This window comes from Vicugna pacos, chromosome 22, assembly GCF_048564905.1.
Source record: "Vicugna pacos chromosome 22, VicPac4, whole genome shotgun sequence".
In the NCBI taxonomy this organism is placed as follows: domain Eukaryota; kingdom Metazoa; phylum Chordata; class Mammalia; order Artiodactyla; family Camelidae; genus Vicugna; species Vicugna pacos.
Window position 1 is genome coordinate 21,618,334 of NC_133008.1, and position 23,176 is coordinate 21,641,509.

Sequence of the window (23,176 nt, forward strand, 5' to 3'; positions counted from 1 at the left end):
CAGAGCATTTTCATCACCCTCAAAAGGCAACCATAGCCCCATAAGCCGTCACTCCCCATCCCACTCCCTCAGGCCCTGGCAACCGCTAATCTACCTTCTGTCTCTATGGATTGGCCTGGTCCTGTCATTTCATATACTTGGAATCATAGAACATGGGGGCTGCTGTGTCTGGCTTCTTCCACTCAGCCTGACGTTTCTGGGGTCCATCCACTCTGTAGCATGTCTCAGATCTTCTCCATGGACATTTTGGGGCTTTGTTGACAGTGGGGAGAGAGGATCAGAAAATGAGACCCTCCCATCTACCCACTCACCTCTGAGAAACAGACACAGAGAAAAAACTCAGTTGGGTCCAAAGGAAGCAGCGAAATACATTCCTCAGGAGCTGGGACCCAGGGTGCCCTCGGGCTGAAGTTTGGGAAATGGGGAGGTGGACATTTTGGGAGGAACCCAGTATACAGCAAGCACTTCACAATGGTCTGTTGCAAGAGTGAACTCAGACGTTCAAAGACCCTGGCCTCCCATGCAGCTCCTGAGTCTCAGAAGTGGGTCATAAAAGATTGAGACCTGGCCAACAGCACAGAGCCCCAAGCCACTCATGGGGCTCGCACTCAGTGTCCCATTTGGATCTGGGGCCAGCAGAGCAGGACCCGCCCCCACCCCACCCAGGCCCGGAGCTCAGGGTCCCACTGGCCCCCCGGGTGGATTTGCAGCCTGGATGAGGCCACCACCACCACCAAGCTGACTTCCTGGGTTTCTCTTTCACTTTGACTTGCACTGGGAGGGGCGATGACGCCTAACTCTTTTTTTTTTCTTTAATCTTTTTAGTCTTCTTTCTTGCTCAGCTTCAACGTGTTCCTGGGTGAGGACGGGGTGGCTGGGGCCTCGCCGGCAGCACAGAAGCTCTGCATGGACCCAGTGGGGCAACAAGTAGCCAGACTGATCCCCCTCCTTTTCCTCCTGCTCCCCAGGCAGGGTGGTGAGTCCTCTATCCTGGCACTGCAGCTCTTCTTGCTGGGGAGGGGGCTGTGTGTGTGTGTGTGTGTGTGTGTGTGTGTGTGTGTGTGTGTTTAGGGCTGTGGACCCCAGTTCCAGGGTTGGTTCCGTATCTCTGTACCTCACTCTTGCCCTCTGTCAAATGTGAGATCTGTAATCATAGGGATCAGATTTGGGCATCTCCCCTCTGGTCTTGATTTTGTCTTTCATGGAGTGGGCTGAACCTTTGAATCTTTCCCACTTCCAGAGTTCAATGAGAAATAGCAAAGGAAGGGATAAGGAGCAAGTGTATACATATTAGATACACACAATATAGTATTATGTATCTAGCTTATGTAATATATATGCTCTCTCTCTCCATCTTGTGGACTGGAATGGGAAGGGGCCCTGTCCCCTGAGAATAACTGGCTTTGGATCCTAATCCCAGCTCTGCTGTTGCATGATCTTGGGCAACTTCATTGCTTCTCTGTGCCTGTTTCCCTCTCTATAAACTGGGGATCAGCAAGGTTTCAGGGTTTTCAGAGGTCAGCTAGAGCTGGAGACCAGTGAAGGGGAGGGAGAAAGAGGATTTCAGATTGCTTTAGAGGAGCAGCCTGAGAAGTGGATAGATGAGTGAATGAGTGGGTGGATGGATATGTGGGTGGATGAATGAATGGAAAGGTGGTTGGATGGGTGGGTGGATGGATGAATGAAAGGATGAATGGATAGTTGAGGGGATGGGTAAATGGATGGATGGATGATGGGTGGGTGGGTGAGTGGAAAGGTGGATGGATGGATTGTTGGAAGGACTGGGTAGATGCACGCATACATGCATGAATAGAAGTGTGGATGGATGAATGGACGGGTGAGTGGGTACCTAGATGGGAAAGTGGGCTGGTACATGGATGATCACTGGGCAAACGCCTCTCCCCATGCAGTGAAAGGCCAGGAATGTCATTATCTTTTCATTGTCTTTGCAGCTGAAGCTTGCAGTACCAGTGGGTGCTGTTTTCAGGACCCGCCATATCCAGATGCAGACTCAGGTCTGGGGCAGTTCCCCATCATGGGAGGGAGGCATTGTGCTGGGCTCTGACTGACCCATCCCTTGCAGCCCCTTCCTCAGCTCCCTGCCCAGTCAAAGACTCAGTTCAGCCACCTGGGGACTTGGGAGCCCCAACCTGACAGTTTGATCGCTTGTCCTCACCAAATTCAGATCTGTATAAGCCTTGTCTCCTCCCTCAGAGGGTCACAGGACTGGTGTCTGCATCTGGGCGAGCATTTCATCCATTCTTTTGTTCAAGAAATATTTACCAAGTGCTTACTAGGTGCAGACACAGTTCTAGACATGAAGGAATCAGCTACGAGCTGGACTGTCCTCCTGGGGTCCCAGTCTAGTACAAGAGGTGGACAACAGGCAAACAAATGCATATAGTGCGTACAGTGGTGTGCTATGACAAAACAGAGCAGCATGCGAGGGAAGGGGCTAGTTCAGGTTGGCTAGTGGTTGAGGAGATGATACTAAAGGAGAAACAGGAATGTCAAGATATGGGGAAAAAACAAAAAAGAAAGAATGAAAGAAAGAGAGAGAGAGAGCGAAAGCAAGAAAGCAAGCAAGAAAGAAAGATCTGGGGGAAGGGTGTTCCGGGCAGAGCACATGCAAAGGCCCTGAGGTAAGAGTGAGACTGGTGTGGCTGAGGACCCGTGAGGAGCCTGGTATGGCTGGAGCAGGAGGAGCAGGGATGGAAACAGGAGACAAACGAGAAGGACACAGGAAGGTGCTGGAAGCCACAGCTTGTTTAAGCTGAGGTGACACCAGATTATATAAATGTTACAAAGATTCCTCCCCAGAGTGTGTCTGTGTTGGGGAGCCCCAAACCCAACTCTACTCTGTTCTCAAACCTCCAGGATTTTCTCCAGGCTCAGCTTCAGGCCCCAGGGACCTGACCTGCTACCGGACATTCAGCAGCGCTGGTTATGAATGCTCCTGGGAGTATGAGGGCCCCACAGCTGGGGTCAGCCATTTCCTGAGGTGCTGGTAAGGATCCGGACTCCGTGGCCCTTCTCTTAGATATGTGACCTTGGCAGGGCCTTTGACCCTTGGGCTTCAGTTTCTTATGTTGGAAGGGAGAGTTGGAGATCTGTGTTGTGGGGGTCAGTGTGGATGGGCATCCATTTGGGTGGCAGTTAGGATCCCACTAGTCCTTACTTCATCCTCATCTTCTCATTTTTTGGTCCATCTGTATATTCATTCATCCATCTATCCATTTTTTCCTTCCCTCTGTGGCAGCCTCTGTTGGGAGATTCTTGGGTCCTCCAAACCCCTTAGTCCCAGGCTGAGAGGGGGAGTAAAAGGGGCAGAAAAGGATGCTGGGATGTGACGCACATTGTCTCCTGTGGCCGCTGAGATGTTCTGGGGTCCATTAGGACCTCAGACTCAGCACCAACACCCCCCTTCCCACAGCCTCAGGCCTGGGCGCTGTTGCTACTTTGCCGCAGGCTCGGCCACCAAGCTGCAGTTCTCTGACCAGGATGGCATATCTGTTCTCCATGCTGTCACGCTCTGGGTGGAATCCCGGGCCGCCAACCGGACGGAGAAGTCCCCCAAGGTTACCCTGAAGCTCTACAGCTCAGGTCAGCACCCTGTTCTCCTCTTCCCCGTGACCCCTTCCTCACCCAGAGAAGCCTCTGGTTCCCAAGCCCAGACCTGGGGGAATTCTGGGCCCTGGCAAGGGACTTGATAATGCCAGCCATTTTCACATCCAACACTGCTGAGTGACTTGACAGAGTCTTTCATGGTCCCCTTACTGATCCCTTACTGCTGGACATTAGGTAACTTCAGGTTTCTCCTTGATGCCAAGACCCTGTTGGGTCTTTAAAATCTGTTTTTGTGAATCAACAGCATACGCTTAGCATCTCCTTGTGTGCCATGCCCAGTCACAGGGGTACGTAGGCAAGGCCAACAGAGGTCACAGTCCAGGGCTGGGACTAGGGGAGGTGAATGAGACACCCTCTTTGGCCACAAAATTTTCAGGGGGTGTCAAAAATCTCAGTTGTCAATATAAACAGTATCTTAATACCATATTTTAAAAAATGAATATTAATACACAAAAAAACAACCATGAGGAACAAAATATCAGAATTTTAAACAGAGGAGCCAACCTTGTATTTGTACAACCTTACTTCACTCACCTCACCCTAATCCCAGCCCTGTCCCTACCTTCATGGAGCCCAGATTCAAGGAGGGTGATGGACAAGGCATGATCATTCTCACATGATGAGATAGTGCTGGGAGGTCAGGGAGGTCTCCAGTGCAAATTGAGCCCTGAAGGAAAAAAAAGATCCAGCAGGAATAAAGGTGGAGAGGTGTATACAGGCAGCAAGCACAGCAAGTGCAAAGGCCCTGGGGTAGAATCAGGCACCGTATGATCAAGATGCAGAAAGAATGATCAATGTCTCTCCTTAGGTCAGGCTCCTTGAAGTAGGTTTAAAAAGTTAATAAGATTTCCCTAATAGTCCTCCAGAAAAATAGAATCAGTTAATTACCCTCTCATCAGCAATTTATAAAAGTGCCTGTCTCACAACAGCCTTGCCAGCAATCAGTATTAATATTTTTTTAAGTTTTATTTTTTGGGGGAAGGAATTAGGTTTATATTTATCTATTTATTTAATGGAAATACTGGGAATTGAACCTAGGACCTTATGCATGTTAAGCATGCACTCTACCACTGAGCTATACTCTCCTGCCAAGTATCAATATTTTACTGATAGCTTTACCAGCAGGATCCTGTGTATAAATCTTGACTCTTTGACTCATAGAACCCCAGGCTTAGATAGGATTTGCAGGGGTGTCCCTGATTTATGTCTCAGGGTCTTGGTGGGCTACTCTGGGCCAGGAAGATTATAGGCAGATTTTCTAGGTCTTGGTGGGCTACTCTGGGCCAGGAAGATTATAGGCAGATTTTCTAGAGTTTTGGGGACCAACAACTCACATGCATGGTGTCTTCCCCTTCCCAACCCCCATCTCTGCTTCCAGTTAAATACGACCCTCCCCCAGGAGACATCAAGGTGTCCAAGTCAGCAGGTCAGCTGCGCATGGAGTGGGAGACCCCAGCCCGCCAGGATGGTGCCGAGGTGCAGTTCCGGCACCGGACACCTGGCAGCCCGTGGAAGTTGGTGAGTTTGTTCCCCAGATCAGGGGTGTACACAAGGTGCAGAGTACTTTCACCCTCCAATCAGTTTCACTATCTCTATATCTGTCACCCCTCCCACCTGGCCTCCACTCATGTCCCAGGTCTAGCCCCTGCAGGCTCTCTGACATGCAGTTCTGATTGTGACCTCCCTTGCTCACACACCCTCCCTGGCTCCCCATTACCCTCAGGAGGGCATCCTTGTCCTCAAAAAATAAAGTAAAATTCCCACTAAAGGGAAAAAAAAAAACAACGTGTAATTGTTGGATCCTATGTTGGTTCTATTTTTAATATTTTGAGGAACTTCTGCACTGTTTTCCATAGTGGCTACATCAATTTACATTCCCACCAACAGGGCACAGGGTTCCCCTTTCTCCACATCCTCATCAACATTAGTTATCTCTTGTTTTTTCCACGTTAGCCATTCTAGCAGGTGTGAGGTTTCAATTTGCAGTTTTGCTGGTGATTAGTGATGTGGAGCACCGTTCATCTACCTGTCTGCATGTCTTCCCGGGACCTTCATTCATCTTCAGTTACTCTCAGGGGGAGGGTATAGCTTAGTGGTAGAGTGTGTGTGTGCTTAGCATGCTCAAGGTCCTGGGTTCAATCCCCAGTACTTCCAATAAAAAAAAAAAAAAGGAAAAAAAACGCCAACAGACTAACAGCTTCAGTTATTCTCTCTTCTTCCCTACCTAGTCCCTAAGGAGCCCCTGGTTTGGAAGAGACAGAGACCTCCGGCTTCTGAATTGTGGTGTCTCTTCCCTCCTCAGACTGGGAGTATCTTGAGGCCAGGGAGCTGCCTCAACTCTCAGCTTTGGCCCCATCTTCCCTTCAAATGTCATACCCCTCCCTGAGCCTCAGTTTCCCCATTAGGTGAATGGGTTCAGATCAGTCAGAGGCAGGTAACATGGGACCCCCAATGGAAAGGGGCATCTCTTGATGTTTTATTTCCAGCCCCATAAGCACATTCTGTAGTGGACTCTCTCAGCCCCTTTTACAGATAGGAAAACTGAGGCTCAAGATGTCCAGGGACCTCTCAGAGTCACACGGGGAGTGTGGGGCCAGCTGGGTCCTAAACTTGAATTTCCTGACCCCCAACACCACAGACAGATAATTTTTGTCTCTTAAAATATTTTTTTGGAAATTATAAAATAGTAATTTTTCCTCCTAAAATGATTTTTAAAAAACACCTTTTATTTTGGAATAATCTGAGATTTTCAGAAAAGTTACAAAGAAGTGTAGAGGCCTCCTGTGGAGCCTTCACCCAGCTTCCCTGAGTTTACTTCCCCGAGTTTGTCTGTCACTGGTCTATTGCTATGAACTAAACTCCAGATTTTATTTAGATATCACCTGTCCTTCCAAGAATGTCCTCTTTCTGTTCTCAGATCCCATCCAGGGTTGCATTTAGCAAAATAATTGCTGAAAATTTCAAAAGAGGTAATATTTTCAACACCCAAATGTAAAACACATATAAATATGCTTTCATTTTAGGGTGACTGTGGACATCAGGAGGACACTGGCTTCGGTGAGAGCAATAGTGACAATGACAGCTGCAACAACTTAGCATGAGTTGAGCACCACTGTGTGCTAGGTGCAGTGCTAAATTCTTTGTAGGCTTCTTGGCACCTCCCTGTAGTTCTATTGGATTATTCCCATTTCACAGGTGAGGAAACAAAAGCTTGGGGTTGAGAAGCCATTGGACAAAGGTCACATCCCAGGGGGTGGCCTTGCTGAGACTCGAACCTCAGGCAATAGAAGTGGGTCATCCTCGAAGCCAAGAGCACAGGACCTGGTCAGTTTCTACTGTGTCCCTAGGGCCCAGCACACACTTGGCTCTCAATACACCAATGATACTCAATAAGTTCACAGTTGGCATTCAATACGTGCATGTGCAAGTTGGTGCTCAATAAGTGCATGATGGCTATGTGATCGATGCCAAGCCCTGGGCACTCCCAGGTGTGGGACAACCCCTCAGTCTGATGTTTGATCTGCTTCTCCCCAGAGTCATGCCTCTGCCCCCTGGAGATGGAAGCAGCGCAGGAATTTCAGCTGCGGAGGCGGCTGGGGCCAGGGATCCCAGGAGGTCCCTGGAGCAGCTGGAGCAGCCCCGTGTGCATCCCCCCTGGTGAGAGAACCCTGGGACATAGGCAAGGAGACAGGCATCAGAAAGACGGCAGTGATATTAGAAACAAGGCGGCAAGGGTTAGCAATAAGGTGATGGGTGTTAGAAATAAGGCTGCAGGAGAAATTAGGGAAAATCAGTGCAAGGTGGCAGGGCAGTGAGTGAGCTTCACTTTGGATGTGGCAAATAAGTCATCTAAAAAGAAAATGTTTCTCAGTCTTTCTCTCCTTCCAATTAGTGTGGTGGGTTTTGTTCTTTGAAAGTCGAGCAAGAGGTTGACAGGTGCAAGTGGCTGTGTCTTGAAGACCGATTTCCCCCAATACCACAGGAAGCTGGAGCCTAGGCAGCTCCAGAGTGGAGATGTGGCCCTGGGGGGGGGGGAGCGACGTGGTAACTGTCAACATTCGCACCCTCACCCTGTGAGCTGGGACTTCCTCTTCCCCACCCAAGTGCATATCTGCTGGGAAACAACTCTAACAGTTGTTTTCAGATTTTTTTTAAATTGTGAAAAAACACATAACATAAAATTTACCATCTTAACCATTTTTAGCAAATTGCCTTAAGTATATTTACACTGTTATGGAATGGATCTCCATGTTTGCAGATTTTGGAAACTATTTAGCAACCCAAGGAATCCTGTGTTTCATGGGAGGGAAGGACAAGGGGGTTAGGTCCCCACCCATGAGGCTGTGAGCAAGGGCACCATCCGCAGCGTCCCGGTCTTGCTATCTCATTGCAGAAACCCCTCCACGGGCTGAGGTGAGTTTCTCAGTGGAGCAGTTTCGCCCAGATGGGAGAAGGCAGGTGACCTTGCATGAGCAGGTAACGGGACCATTGCAGGGCTGTGGGGTGGCCTGAAGACAGCAAGAAGGAAATACAAGGCTGGAGTGGGAGTGCATAAAAGGAAGGAGATGAGTTGTGGAGATGATAGGGACCAGGAGGACTGTGGGTTGAAGTCTGAAGGTAATGGGGAGCTATGGAAGGTGTGTGAGCAGAGGAGGAATATGGCAGGACTCAGGTGTTCACCGGCTCTGTCTGGTGGCCACCAGTGGGGAGCAGACCATGTTAGGGCTCAGGTGGAAGCTGGAAGGAAGACTAGGAAGGGGTCAACTGTGTTGGTCTGGATGGGAGATGATTTCTTTGAAGTTCTTCAAACAGCTCATTATGTACAGTTGAATTAAGCCATTATGCAGAGGAGGAAATTGAGGCACAGAGGGAAAATCTCCTGCCTGAGTCAGGGGCAATATCACCAAATATTTCAACCCCTGGCTTCACCATAATTAATTCAGCCATGTCATCAGTGGGCTGTCACAATAAAGCTCTGGTGAAGCTCCTTCTCTTTTTAGGTTTCCTGTAATTTGAATTCCTTTTCTTAGGAAAACTGTCCAGGCTTGAGTTAACTGAGTCCAAAGATGGAACCATTTCCCCCCACCAGCTTTCAGCGGCTTTTGCCAAATTATATACCCCCTCAAACCAATGAGCAGTGAACATGTCAGTTTCCCAGCTGCCTTGCCAGCAATGTGGTTTATTGTTTTCTAAATTTTCTGTACGTGTCATCAACTGTGGCCCGCGGATGCGTCTGTGTTCACGGTCTGCATCCTGATGTCAGCCCATGGGGACAACGAGTGTGTTCTGGTCCCCACAAGCCATCTCTCACCCTTACAGCTGCCCCAGCTTGATCTTCCAGAAGGCTGCCTCGGGTCTGACTCTGGTGTGGAGGTGACCTACCATGTCCACCTGCACATGCTGTCCTGCCCGTGTAAGGCCAAGGCTACGAGGATTCTGCGCCTGAGGAAAAAGCTCATCCTCTCGGGCGCTGCCTATGACCTGGCTGTCGTTGCCCGGAATCGCTTTGGCTTTGGTCCCAACCAGACATGGCACATTCCTGCCTACACCCACTCAGGTGCCTCTGGCTGGGGAGGGCAGCGGGAGGGCCCCACGGAGCTGAACATGTACTCTGAGCCTCAGCTAGACTGGGGTGAGGCAAGCGAGGCACAAAATTTTAAGGGGGTGTCTAATTTAGGAGGGTGTCAAAAGTCAGTCATCAAAATGCATAGTGTTATAATGCAATATTTAAGAACAAAATTCTCACTGGCAAACCGCAGCCCAGGCCCACCACCTGTTTTTTTAAACAAAGTTTTATGATGACCAAGGCCAGGATCAATGCATGAGAGTGAGATAAGGTCATGCAAGTATAGGGTGGATCCTATCTTCATTTAAAATCTACATTTTGCTCATTGTATGTATGTCTAGACATATATTAAATATAGGCAAATATTTATATATAATGGAAAAAAATGGCATGCACGTGGAGAAAAGGGAACCCTCATACACTGTTGGCAGGAATATAAATTGGTGCAGCCACTATGAAAACAGTATGAAGATTCCTCCAAAAATTAAGAATTGAATGACCATATGATCCAACAATTCCATTTCTGGGTATTTATGCAAAGAAAATGAAAACATTATTGGAAAAGACATAGGCACCCCTATGTTTATTGCAACATTGTTCACAATAGCCAAGAAATGGAAACAACTTGAGTGCCCGTAAGTGGATGGATGGATTAAACAAAAGAGGTTGTGAATGTTGACCGTGGAATACTACTCAGCCATAAAAAAGAATGAAATTTTACCATTTGCAACCACGTGGATAGACCTTGAGGATATTATGCTAAGTAAAATAAGTCAGATGGAGAAAGACAAATACTGTAGAATTCACTCATATGTGGAATATAAAAACCAACCAAACAAACAAACAAACAAAATGGACAAGCCACAATGAACATGGAGATACAGAGAACAGAGTAGTGGTTACCAGAGGGGAAGGAGTTAGACGGGGTGAAACAGGTAAAGGGGATCAACTGTCAGATGGTAAATTTTTGGTGGTGAACACACTGTGGGGTATGCTGAAGTAGAAATATAATGTTGAGGGGAGGGTATAGCTCAGTGGTAGAATGCAGCTCAGCATTCTGGGTTCTGGGTTCTGGGTTCTGGGTTCTGGCAGCTCCTGGGTTCAATCCCCAGTACCTCCACCAAAAAACAAAACAAAACAAAACATATATACAATGTTGTACACATTAAACTTGTATAATGTTATAAAACCAATGCTACCTCGATTAAAAATAAATGTAAAATTTAAAAAATCAAGATTTATATGTATGTATATACACATATTTTATTGAGGTAAAATTTACATATCAAAATTAACCTTTTCAGTGTATACAATTTGGTACATTAAGTACATTCACAGTGTTGCACAACCAGCACCTTTATCGCTCTGAAACATTTCCATCACCCCAAAAGGAAACCCCATCCCCATGAGCAGTTACTCCCATCCTCCCTCCCCCAGCCCTTGGCAACCACTAATCTGTTTTCTGTCTCTGTGGATCTGCCTGTTCTGGACATTTCATTGGTCATATACTATGTGGCCTTTTGTGTCTGGCTTCTTTCACTCAGCATAATGTCTTCAAGGTTTACCTACATTGTAGCATATGTCAGGGCTTCGCTCCTTTTTATGGCTGAGTAACATTCCATTATGTGGACCACATTTTGTGTATTGGTTTATCCACGGATGGATGTTTGAGCTGTGTCCATTGTTTGGCAACCATGATTAGTACTCAGTGCATATTTTTACGTTCATTTCAAATTTTTTAAAATATTGCATCAAAACAGTGTTTATCAGGGGGAGGGTGTAGCTCAGTGGTATAGTACACACCTAGCATGCACAAGGTCCTGAGTTCAATCCCCAGTACCTCCATTAAAATAAATAAGTAAATAAATAAACCTAATTACCTCCCCCAAAACATAAACAAATAAAATATTTTTTAAAAAACAGTGTTTATCATTTTTTAAAGCCTTATCACTCACTTTTAAAAATCAGAGAAATATAGCTTAAATCATTTTTGCTTTTTGTTTTGGGGGGAGGTAATTAGGTTTATTTATTTACTTACTTATTTGGACCTTGTGCATGCTAAGCGTGTGCTCTGCCACTGAGCTACACCCTCTCCCATCCCTGAAACAGTGTTTATCTTGATGACTGAGTTCTTTGGCACATCCTTAAATTTCACACCTGACATAAGTGCCCCACTCGCTTTACCCTAGTCCTGGCTCTGCTGAGCACCCAGCCACCCTGCGATGGCAGAATGTTAGGAGGATGCCTGTTTCACAGATGAGACAACTGAGGCTCAGAGAGATGAAGGCACTTGCCAGGGTGGCACAGTGGTGGGTCTGTCAGCTCCTGGTCTGGTTTGGGGCACGGCCTCACTGTGTGACCTTGGGCTGGTGGCTCTCTCTCTTTGAGCCTCAGTTTTGATATTATTTGGCAGATCACGGTCCCACTTCATAGGAAAGCGGTGCATATAAGATGCTTGACATTGGCCCAGAGCATACAGTTGGAACTCAATAAATGATAGTTGTTGTCCCCAGAACTGGAATTGGTACCACCTCTCAGATTGCTGCAGATACCTTTGCTGTAGGGAGTGGGACAGATGAGCCCAGGAGACTGAGGGAGTGTGTCCTGGGTCTCTGAGTACTGGTCAGGCCGGGAGTCCCGTCCCACACCACAGCCACCCACTGCTGGGCGAGGCGGGTGGTGGGTGGCCAGGCATCTTCCTGGCAGGGAAACCAGTCAGGCTGGGGGAGGACTCGATTCATTCATACAGCCCTTACTGTCGCCTTTGTGCCCAGCCCCCAACACGGCAGCCCCCAGTGTAGGGAGACAGAATGAGATATAGGCACTTCCCGCCCTGTGGGGTTAGAGCTTGGCAAGAGGGTGGGATAGGAGCTATAGGAGCCTTCAGTAGCTCTCCTGATGTGCCTCCCTTGTCTCCTTCCAGAACCAGGGGCTCTGAATATCAGTGATGGAGCCAATGGGACCACCATGCATTGGCCAGCCCGGGCCCAGGGCATGACGTACTGCATTGAGTGGCAGCCCCAGGGCCAGGACAAGAGTCTTGTCACCTGCACCCTGACGGCACCTCAGGACGGGGACCCTGCTGGAATGGGTACCGTAACGTCAGCTGTCCTGCCTCTGCCCCTGCATCCTCCATTAGTGCTCCTGGTCAGCTCAAACCTACAAGCATCATCCATCTGGGGTGGCTGAGGCCTGGAGAGGTCTTGTCACTTGCTCAAGGTCACAGAGAGGTGGGGACAGGCCAAGACTCAGCTCCTCCCAGCTGTGCAGGTCTAGAGCCTCCTGCCAGGATCCTGGAGAGTCAGGGCTCAGCCCTGGGCAGATTGCACCCTGGTAAATAATGAGTCTCACGTCTAAGGGTGTTTATTAAACATTCACCTGTGCCAGGAAAGACAGCAGTTAGCAAGATGCTGGTGGCAAATTAATAAGGCCTTTGGAGGGAAAGCGGGGATGGTGCCAAATGGCCCAGGCAGCCTCTCACTCTCCCACGTCCTGCCCTGATCCTGGCTGGGGCCCCAGGAAGCCTCAGTTGTAGCCTGCCCCTCAAAGAGCTCCCAGCCAGGGAGAGAGAGCTGGATACAGACACCCCCTGCACCATGGAGCAGGGGCTGGGCTGGAGAGGATAGGGGTGGGTTGGAGAGGGCATACAGAAGGAATCCTGGAGGAGGGGACATAGGTACAAGGGCTTTGAAGCATGAGTAGGAGTGCTCTAGGAGTTCCTGGCAGATGGTATGGGTGCAGAAGAGGGAGACAAAACCTATTTACTGGACTGGCCGTTGTTAATCCTTCCAGCAACTCACAGTTGGAGCCAAACATCTGGGGCCATGGGGCAGAAGGTGTGTTATCGCATCACCATCTTTGCCTCTGCACACCCAGAGAAGCCCACCTCGTGGTCTACAGTCTTGTCCACCTACCACTTTGGGGGTAATGGTGAGTGGCCCAAACCTGCAGGGTGGTCTCCCCAGGGGACTTGACAGTATCCTTAGGAGTCAGGAGGGGGGATTACCATTTAGAGGCACCTACTGCCTGTTAGCTGGCATATAGAAGTCAGCTCAGTTGACTCCTAAGACACTCCAAGGGGCATTGTGCCATTTTATAGATAAGAAAACTGAAGCTCAGAGAGGGGAAGTGATGATACCAAGAGTGGTGGAGCCGGGATTTGAATCTAGGTCTACTTGACTCTGTGGCCAAGGTTATCTGGATCTCAGGACTGTACCTGGCTGGGCAGACAGAAAGTCTCAGCCAGTGGCCTTGGAGTTGACTGTGGCAACGGTGTTACTTGCAGCCTCAGGGGCCGGGAGCCCACAGCATGTATTGGTGAAGAAACTCAGCCAGGATTCGGTGTCTGTGGGCTGGACGCCATCTCTGCTGAGCACCTGCCCCGGCGTCCTGACGGGGTACGTTGTGCGCTACCAGGATGAAGACAGCAACCAAGTATCTGGTAGGTGAGGCAGCACAGGTCTGGTTGGGGGAAGAAGGGGTCTGGTCTTGAGTTCTGCCTTGCTGTGCGACCCTGGGAGCTTCACTGTCCCTCTCTGGGCCTTGGTTTGCCCACCAATAAAACAACAGAGTTGGACTCAAGGGTCTTGATTGCCCCTCGATATGGCAACTCCCGTGGAGCGGGGATGACTGTCTCCATTCCACAGATGGGGAGACTGAGGCCCAGAGAGGGATTCACCTGCCCAAAGATTGAACAAGCTTGAATTTGAGCTCAGTTAGGGACCCCTTCCTGCTCCGTCAGAGGGAAAGAAATGAGGATGTACAGGATAGGTCTCACCAGGGCTGGAACCTCCTGTCAATTCACACACTGGAGGCCTCATCCTCCCCACAGGATAACACAGTCTTTCCGATACAGACTGGCCCACCCACCTTCTGCAGCAACAGGGTTCATGTACCACCTTCCCTCCAGGCGCCCAGCACATGAATGCTGGGTGGGGGAAGATGCCACTCTGGCATCAGACACAGACATCCTGCCATCTGCTTGGTCACCCTATGTTGTTTAGAGCGGGTAAATTAGGCCAAGTGGGAGTCGGTCACTTATTCAGCGTGGCTTAGCTGGAATCAATTTGCCAAAAGTCAAACTGCTGAAGATGAATGCACCAAATGCTCATTCAGCCAAATTGACCAACTCCCCTGAAATTTCTTTCCTTTATTTTCAATTGAAGTCTAGTCAGTTACAATGTTGTGTCAATTTCTGGTGTACAGCCTAATGTTTCAGTCATACATATACATACATATATTCCTTTTCATGTTATTTTTCATTATAGGTTACTACAAGATATTGAATAGATTTCCCTGTGCTCTACAGAAGAAACTTGTTGTTTATCTATTTTATATATAGTAGTTAGTATCTGCAAATCTCAAACTCCCAATTTATCTCTTCCCTCCCTCTCTCCCTGCTGTTAACCATAAGTTTGTTTTCTATGTCTGTGAGTCTGTTTCTGTTTTGTAAAAAAAGTTCATTTGTGTCCCTTTTTTTTTTTTTAAGATTCCACAGATGAGTGATATTATGTGGTATTTTTCTTTCTCTTTCTGGCTTACTTCACTTAGAATGACGATCCCCAGGTACTCCATGTTGCTGCAAATGGCATTATCTTACTCTTTTTTAACCCTCAAAATTTCTTTGGAAGAATATTCCTATGGAAAATTTACAAAGAATATGGATTTCTGGTTCGAGGGACCAACCACTATCTTCTGATTTTAAGAATTTTTATGAGGTGCTTTCTATTTTAAAGTCATCCAATGTCACAAAGACTTGCTGAGGTCCTACTGTGTGCTGAGGTGCTGGGGACACAGGGGGAACAACTGAGACAAAGTTAACCCTGATCTTGATCCAAAAGATGGGAAGGAAGTGAAGGAGGAAACCATGTAGGTATCTGGGGAAAGGATGACCCAGGCCGCTGAACAGCCAGTGTGAAGATCCTGAGGTTCAGGGACTGAGCCTGGTGCCTTTAGGGAGCTGTGAGGAGAAGACAGATGTGGCTGGAAAGGAGTGGGTGAGGAGTGAGTGAAGGGGAACCTGGTCAGAAAATTTGAGGAAAACAGCATCATTCACTGAATATTTTGATGAAGACTATTTTTCCGAATAAGCTTGAAGTGAATGGGTACGTTTAGGGAAGCGTTTTCAGCAAAACGTCAGTGAGCCACCATCTCCACCGGCAGAGTGGAGTCCAGAGTCAAGGGGGTCCAGGGACCCACAGCTGCTTCCCTCCCGCAGAGCTGCTGGTTAAACCCACAGAGACTCAGGTCACCCTCCAAGGCCTGCAGGCTGGCACAGCCTACACGGTGCAGGTTCGAGCAGACACAGTGAGGTGGCAGGGCGTCTGGAGCCAGCCACAGCGCTTCAGCATCGGTGAGTGTATTTACCCAGCATGCACTTCCCCATCCCAAGTGTCTGCAAGCAGTCCTGCCTGGCCCTCCATCCCTCAGGGCCTCCCCATGCATCCCCCTCAGGAGAAAGCCCCAGCCTGACCTGCTCCTGCCCCTCGGCTGCAGCTTCCCCTCATGAACCTTCTTTCACACTCCCATGGCCTTGCCCTTGCAGTCTTCTCTACCTGGAATGTTTGGTCCCCTTGTCAAACTCTTACTGATCCTTCAAAACTCACCTCAAAAGCTCTCTCCTCCAGGAGGCCTTCCAGGCTTCCCCCTGGGCAGCCTCTCCCTGCCCCAACTGTGACTGGCCCTCCTACCTGGCCTGACACTTCGGGATTAGGTGGAAGTTTCTGTCTGGGTTCTGCCTCCCCCAGCCATGGGGATCCTGGGGAGAGGGAGGGAGCAGGGGGTGCTATTTATTGAGCAAATGAATGAGTGAATTTCTCTCATTACAAAGGTAAGGAGGTGGGCTCTGTTGTCTTGGGGTGTGTGGCAGTGAGAGATTTGGAGACCAAATGATCCCTGTTCCTGGCACAGTCCCTGCCTGTTGTCCTGCAGTGAAATCTGGTCCCAGGAGAACCAGTGAGTCAGACTTAGCATGCGTTGGGCTGGTCTGGGTCCAGGGGAGCAACCACCTGGGCCCAGCGTTCAGGTGCTTGGGGCTACAGTGTCCTGAGAACTTGCTGTGTGCCAGGGCTTTACCTGGAAGTCACAGGGCTGGTGGGGCCCCTGGCCTCCCACTTCACAAAGAAAGAAACTGAGGCACAGAGGGACCTGTGGTGCGGTCAGCAGTGAGTTGATGGAGGGCTCACCCCTCTCAGCTCCCTCCTCAGCTCAAGCTCTTCTGCCCCCAGAAGTCCAGGTTTCTGAGTTTCCTGACTTGTCCATCCTCCTTGCATCTTTGGGGAGCTTCGTGAGCATCCTTCTTCTGGGAGTCTTTGGGTACCTCGGCTTGAACAGGTAACTTGCACCCTCTCTCCCGAGATGCTCCGTCATAGTGAAAGTAAAAATAGTGACAACTGCTCACACCAAGTAGGTTTTTATGTCTACTTTAGAGGTGAGGAAACTGAGGGCCAGATACTTAGGCCCAGAGCATCCAGCAGTAGGAACAGAGCTGGGATTTGAACCCAGGTCTGTAAGACTCCCAAATTCCTGTCCCCTAATCCACATCCTCATCCCCCTTATAACCTAATGGAGATGGAAAAAAAAGTCAGAACAATTAAAAAATAACACACAGAAGCATTGACCGGTTCTCTTCCCTCCTCAGGGTGATAAGGCACCTGTGCCCACCCCTGCCCACACCTTGTGCCAGCACTGCTGTTGAGTTCTCTGGCAGCCAGGGGAAGCAGGTAAGGGCTCCTTTTCTATTCCAGGTCCTGTTTATTGGATCCTGGACCAGGGCTCTAAAAAGTAATGGCCATGCATTTACTCATTTTATTCTGATGCACCAATATCCCATTGGTGCAAGGACTCCAAAAACTTGTTCTATTTTATAGACAGACAAACAGAAATCCAAAGGGGAACCTCCTGTGGGTCATTTCCTAGTAGCCAAAACAGAACTCAAAGTGACCTCCACAAAAGAACCTGACTGGGGGGAAAAAAAAAATCCCGCAGTGGTGGACTTCAGGCATGGCTGAATCCAGGAACTAGAACTCCATTTCTCTGTGATGCTATCCTCCCTGCAGGCTTCTCTCCCAGGCAGGCTCAGCTTTCTACCCATGGAAGCAGGGTATCCATTTTTTCCATTAACTGGAGCAAAATTCTCAGGGCCATCACTGATTGGCCCAGCTTGGGTCACATGCCCATCCCTGAGTCTATCACTAGAACCAGGGGGCTGGAGTGCTCTGATTGGCTGAGCCAGGATCAATTGCCCATTGCTAGAGCCGGTGTTGGGCTGCTGCCTTGCCCAACCACATCAACTATGAGAAGGCCAGAGGCAATTTTCCAAAAAGAAATGGGAGGCCCTTCCAATTGATCCTTGAATTGGTCTCAGGATTGTAGAGAATTTAGCCAGAAGGGATCTGGTCCTCTCCACCCTTGTGTGGATGAGAAACAGGGCCCCCCCCCACAGCCTTGACCCCACTCTCTCTCTCCAGGTTTGGCAGTGGACTAGCCTGGCAGACTTTCCGGAGGAGGTGTCCCCTCAAGAGGCCCTGGTGGTGAACATGTCCTGGGACAAAGGTGAAGGGGCTGACCTGAACATACCCGAGCCCCTCAAGGAGAAGACAGAGCTGCCTCTGGGTGCCCCTGCACTGGACCTGGACCTGGAGCTGCCCTTGGAGGACAGGAGACAAGTGCAAAGATGCCCCAAGGCTGGGGCTCTGGGGCCTGGCCAGCAGGATGGTCTGGAGGGCAGCCCTGCCCAGGTGGCTGGACTCTCACTGCTCCTGAGAGACCTAAGGCAGACCCCCAGGTTTGGTTCCCAAGGAGAAACAGAGAGGAGGTCTTACAGAGAGGAAGACTGATGATCGCAATCACGACGGCTGGTTATTAAGTGCTTATTACGTAGTCAGCCTGTTCCGTCCAGACACTTGCGTGATGCTCTGAATTCCCATAACCTCCTGGAGGTACATGGCTGTCCTATTTACCTATTTCTCTGAGCCTCAGTGAGGCTCACAGAGGGCAAGTGGCTCGCCTGTGGCCACATAGCATGGGTAGGAGTCAAACCCAGACGGAGTGACTTGGACTCCATTCCCACTCCCTGGGCTCTGGGGCCACTGCCCCCCACCAACACTCAGTCCAGCCCCTGTTGCCACATGTCCTGTGGTGGGAACCCTAGAAACCGTCATGAAATGAAACGGAAGCTGCTGTCCCAGGACAGAGCCTGACATCTCTGGGGCAAGACGCTGTCATTGGCCTCTTGAGGTGGGGTGGGATAGACTGGGGGGCCCAAAGGGGCTCAGGCTGATTCCAGGGTCTTGGGCTGGGCATCCTGTCCCAGAAGCATTGGATGGGGAATCTAGGTGCAGAGTTCCCCGCTACACTGCAGGTTCTCCAGACTTAGAGGATCTAGCTGTGGGGAAAAGAATGAGGCTTTAAGCATTCTGAGAGAGGCGATGGCTCCTCTCTGGCCTCAGTTTTCTCCCCTGTAAAATTGGGATGATAATAATGTTGACCTCACAGAGTTGCTGAGGGTGGAATTGTGTCTAAAGGTTAATAAACAGTGCCTTTCCCCTGACTGAAGCCTGAATGGCCTGCTCAAAATTCCCCATTAGGAGCCTGAGAATTCATTCATTCATTGCACACACATTTATTAAGCTCTCTCTCTGGGTGCCCCCAGAACATCCAATCTGTGGGAGACAGAACTACATGATCACTCGGAACTCTGCAAAGTTAGGACTGGGAGGCAGGGTTGGGGGAGTGGACATAGCTGGGACAGGGACTGGGGCTGAGTCCCCTCACAGCAGGAGACTTGGTTGTCTCCCTAGCCCCGCCCCTCCGCCCAGGGCTCAGGCAAGGACCTGGGGTTCTTCCCTCGTCCTAACACCCAAAGCCCCGCAGCAGAATCCGTGGCCCTCGTACATCATACACACCCTGAATCCGCCTGCCTCCTGTACCCTCCCCGCCAGACCTCCCCTTGTTCGGATTCCCTGCCATGGCCACCAGGTGGCAGCAGCGGCGCGTGTCTACCTGGCCCAGCCCGCCCAGCCCCCTCCCGCCTGCCGCGGAGTTTGAAAAACAGACTTTTCCGGTTTTAAATGCCGGCGAGAGTGCGGGGTGGAGATTAAAACCCAGAACCACTCAATTGTGCGGCAAAAAGTGATGAGGCCTCTGGGTGAGGGAGGTCTGGTTGGTAGAGCCGGGAAGCTAGAGGTTCAGGCCCCTCCCCTTTGGGGGCCTCAGTTTTCCCACCTATGTGTCTAGATCGGGAAAGAAGACTTGGCCCCCAGAGCTCCGTGGCTGCTCACTGTTCTGCGCATGCTCCCTCCCTTGGATTTGCCACCTCTCAGCTCTTGCTCAAGCCCTGCCCTCTACCAGATAAGCCCTCCCTTAAGGATCAGGCCTCCTCATTCCTTAGGCCTGGGCACCAGCCTGAAGGGGAGGCCTGGACAGTGGCAGGGCCAAATGGATAGAAAGAAGAGGATGCTGGGTCAGTGATCTCATGAGAAAGACCACAGTGACCTGACCCCAGGGGCTCAGAGCTACCCACCTCCAGTCCAGAATCCTACGCACACATGCACAGTGGAGACTCTAAGGAGCTAAATGCCCCCCGTGCTGGCCGTTAGAGTTTTGGGTCCACCAGCAGCACAGGACCCAGTTAGTGGCCCTTCGAGCTGGCAAGTTTATCCACAGGCACAGCACCTGGGTGAAAGGAGTAGGAATTTGATTTTTATTAACCACCACCAGAAATTCTTGCTAAAATGAATGGGGAGAATGTACACCTTTCTTCTACACAGGGAAGGCTGAGCATGCCTGGAAGAGAAGCTTACAGAGAGAACAGAAGCACAGAGAGTTGGCATCTTAGTTCCTGGATCCAGCCAAGCCTGAAGCTCGCCATACTGGTTCTCTTTTCTTTAAAGCCACTTGAAGTCTGTTTCGGCTGCTGGAAAATGACCCACAGGAGGTTCCTCTCTGGGCTTCTACTTGCCCATCTATATGATAGGAAAGGGTTCAGGGCACTGGTCTGAATGCTCAATGGGTCGGGCAACCCTGCTTAGCAGAGCCCTGTCCCAGTGTTTACTGAGCACCTGCTATGAACTTATTATTCTGAGGCTCCTCTGAGTGTTGATCTCTCAGATCCTTCCAGTTGCTCCAGGAATCAGGACTGTGGTAGACCCCTTTTCACAGCTTCATTCATTCATTGATTCAGGAAATCAATGTTGAGCACCTACTCCATACCAATTCCTGTCCCATGCAGGTCAGAATTGGTCCAGCCATGAGGCGCTCCTGGTTGGGTGAGGAAGGCAGATGCTAATCTAATCACCACAAAGAGAATTATAATAAACCTGGGAGAGTGACAAATGACAGTATGAAAAACAGGAGTGAGGGAGGGCTTCCTGAAAGAGGTGGTAATGAGGGCCAAGATGGTGAAGAAAGACCAGAACAGCGAGAGCAAAAGTCCTGTGGCAGATGTGGTCGGTGGGGAGTAGGTGAGGAGGGATAGAGGACACAGCCCACAGGGGCTTGAGAACCTAGGAGGTTTGTTCTTGGGCTGGTGGGAGATGGAAGTGGAAGTTCTGGAGCAGGGGAGTTAGAGACTTGATTTTTTAAAAAATTATAGTCAATATACAATGTTGTCTTAATATCTGTGTACAGCATAGTGATTTAGTTATACATATATATGTATATATGTGTATTTATATGTATGTATGTATGTCCATTTCATATTCTTTTCCATTATTGGCTATTACAAGGTATTGAATATAGTTCCCTGTGCTATGCAGTAGGACCTTGTTGTTTATCTATTTTATATACAGTAGTTAGTATCTGCAAATCCTGAACTCCCAATTTATCCCTCCCCACCCCATCCCCCCCTGGTAACCTTAAGTTTGTTTTCTATGCCTGTGAGCCTGTTTGTTTTGTAAATAAGTTCACTTGTGTGATTTTTTTAGATTCTACATAAAAGTAATATCATATGATATTTTTCTTTTTCTTTCAGGCTTACTTCATTTAGTATGATGATCTCCAGGTCCATCCATGTTGCTGTGAATGGCATTATTTCATTCTTTTTTATGGCTGAGTAGTATTCCACTGTATCAATATATCACAAGTTCTTTATCCAGTCATCTGTTTATGGACATTTAGGTCGCTTCCATGTCTTGGTTATTGTAAATAGTGCTGTTATGAACATTGGGGTGCACGTATCTTTTTGAATTAAAGTTTCCTCTGGGTACCTGCCCAGGAATGGGATTGCTGGATCATATGGTAACTCCATTTTTAATTTTGTTTTCCACAGTGGTTGCACCAAATTACATTCCCACAGACGGGGTTCCCTTTTCTCCACACCTTCTCCAGGAGACCTGACTTGTGAATTGTTCAAAGATTCTTCCTGCTGTGGTTCAGCCCTGGTTAAGCCTGGCTGGCCTCAGTATTCCAGTCTGTAAAATGGGTAAGGTGGCTTCTCCAGAGCCCTTGCACTCTTTATCACCTCCTCTCCTCTGTCTCTTTCTCCCTTGGTATGACTCTCTCTTACATTGTGGTTCCTACCATGAGTCAGGATGCGTGTCTCCATCAGTGAGACAGGCTGCCTCAGTTTACCTTCCTAGATACCTCCCTCTTCTATCTCTGCAGCAGCCTCTGGGTAGTTTGGTCAGAAAGAGATGTCATCCCTGCCTCTTCCCTTGAACTGGGATAGGGTTGGAGTATCAGGGGCCTCTGGGGACCATGGCCACAGGAGATGACACAGAACAGCCCTGGCCTGGCCTGTGCCCTGCAGATGCCAGGCCCTTGGCTTGAAGTAAAATGCCCTTCCCTTAACTGTGCACCTTTGCCCACTGCTCCTTTTTTTTTTTTTAAGATATATTAACATACCATACTATTCACCTTTTTTTTTCTTTTTGCTGTTCTAATTGGGTGATTTCTACTATTCTGTCTTTCAGACTGCTTATTCATTCTTCTGTATCATCTAACCTGCTGTTTTTTTAAAAAAAATGTTTATTTATTTATTGTGGTTTTTTGGGGGGGTGAAGTGGAAGATAATTAGGTTTATTTATTTATTTATTTTAATGGAGTTACTGGGGACTGAACCCAGGACTTTGTGCATGCTAAGCATGTGCTTTACCACTGAGCTATAGCCTCCCCACCCCATTCACCCTTTTAAAGTGAACAATTCAATGGCATTTAGTTCATTCACAATGTTGTGCAACCAGCGTTACTATCTTATTCCAGAACACTTCCATCATCCCAAAAGGAACTCAGTTCCCAGGAGCAGGCCCTCCCCATCCCTCTCCCTCAGCCCCTGGCAACCACTAATCTGCTTTCTGTCTGTGGATTGATCTGTTCTGGACATTTCATATAAGTAGAATCATATATGTGGCCTTTTATGAAAGACACTCAGCATTATGTTGCCTTTTTTTTTAACTGAAGTATAGTCAGTTTACAATGTGTCAGTCTCTGGTGTATAATGCATGATGTTTTTGAGGTTCATCCATGTTGTAGCACATATCAGAGCTGAGTAATCTTCCATTGTACGGATGGACCACGTTTTGTTTATCCATTCATCTATTAATGGACAGTTGGGTTGTTTCCATCTTTAGGCGATTGTGACTACTGCTGCTATGAACACTGTGTACAATGTGTACAAGCTTTGGTGTGAACACCTGTTTTCAATTCTCTTGGTATATAACTAGGAGTAGAATTGTTTGGTCATACTGTAATTCTATGTTTAAATTATAGAGAAACTTGTTTTCCAAATTGTTTTCCAAATTGCCTACACAATTTACATTCCCATCAACAGTGTGTGAGGACTCCAATTTCCCTATATCCTCATCAACACCTGCTATTCACCCCCCCATTTTTTTTTTTTGAGTCTAACCATCCTAGTGGGTGTGAGGTGGTACCTCACTATGGCCTGATTTGCCTTTCCCTGATGACTAATAATGTCGAGCATCTTTTCATGTGTTTATGGGCCATTAGTACATCTTGGGAGAAATGTTCATCCAAATCCTTGGT

At 48.7% G+C, this 23,176-nt stretch overlaps 1 protein-coding gene across 2 annotated transcripts; it reads left to right on the plus strand.

Moving 5' to 3' along the window:
- The first annotated feature begins 855 nt into the window (after positions 1–855).
- On the plus strand, positions 856–18,712 carry IL12RB1 (interleukin 12 receptor subunit beta 1). Of its 2 annotated transcripts, XM_031689424.2 has the most exons (16): positions 856–976; positions 1,953–2,015; positions 2,878–3,007; positions 3,434–3,603; positions 5,006–5,145; positions 6,651–6,684; positions 7,162–7,284; positions 8,021–8,103; positions 8,947–9,184; positions 12,117–12,284; positions 12,986–13,123; positions 13,479–13,634; positions 15,411–15,545; positions 16,420–16,525; positions 16,833–16,914; positions 17,662–18,712. In XM_031689424.2, exons 1-16 carry the CDS (start codon positions 907–909, stop codon positions 18,028–18,030), a joined length of 2,205 nt encoding a protein of 734 aa, XP_031545284.2. In that variant the 5' UTR covers positions 856–906; the 3' UTR covers positions 18,031–18,712. The 2 variants fall into 2 exon arrangements, with proteins under 2 accessions (XP_031545284.2, XP_072803066.1); XM_072946965.1 differs by lacking the exon at positions 856–976 and having other exon boundaries at positions 1,874–2,015.
- The last annotated feature ends 4,464 nt before the right edge of the window (positions 18,713–23,176 follow it).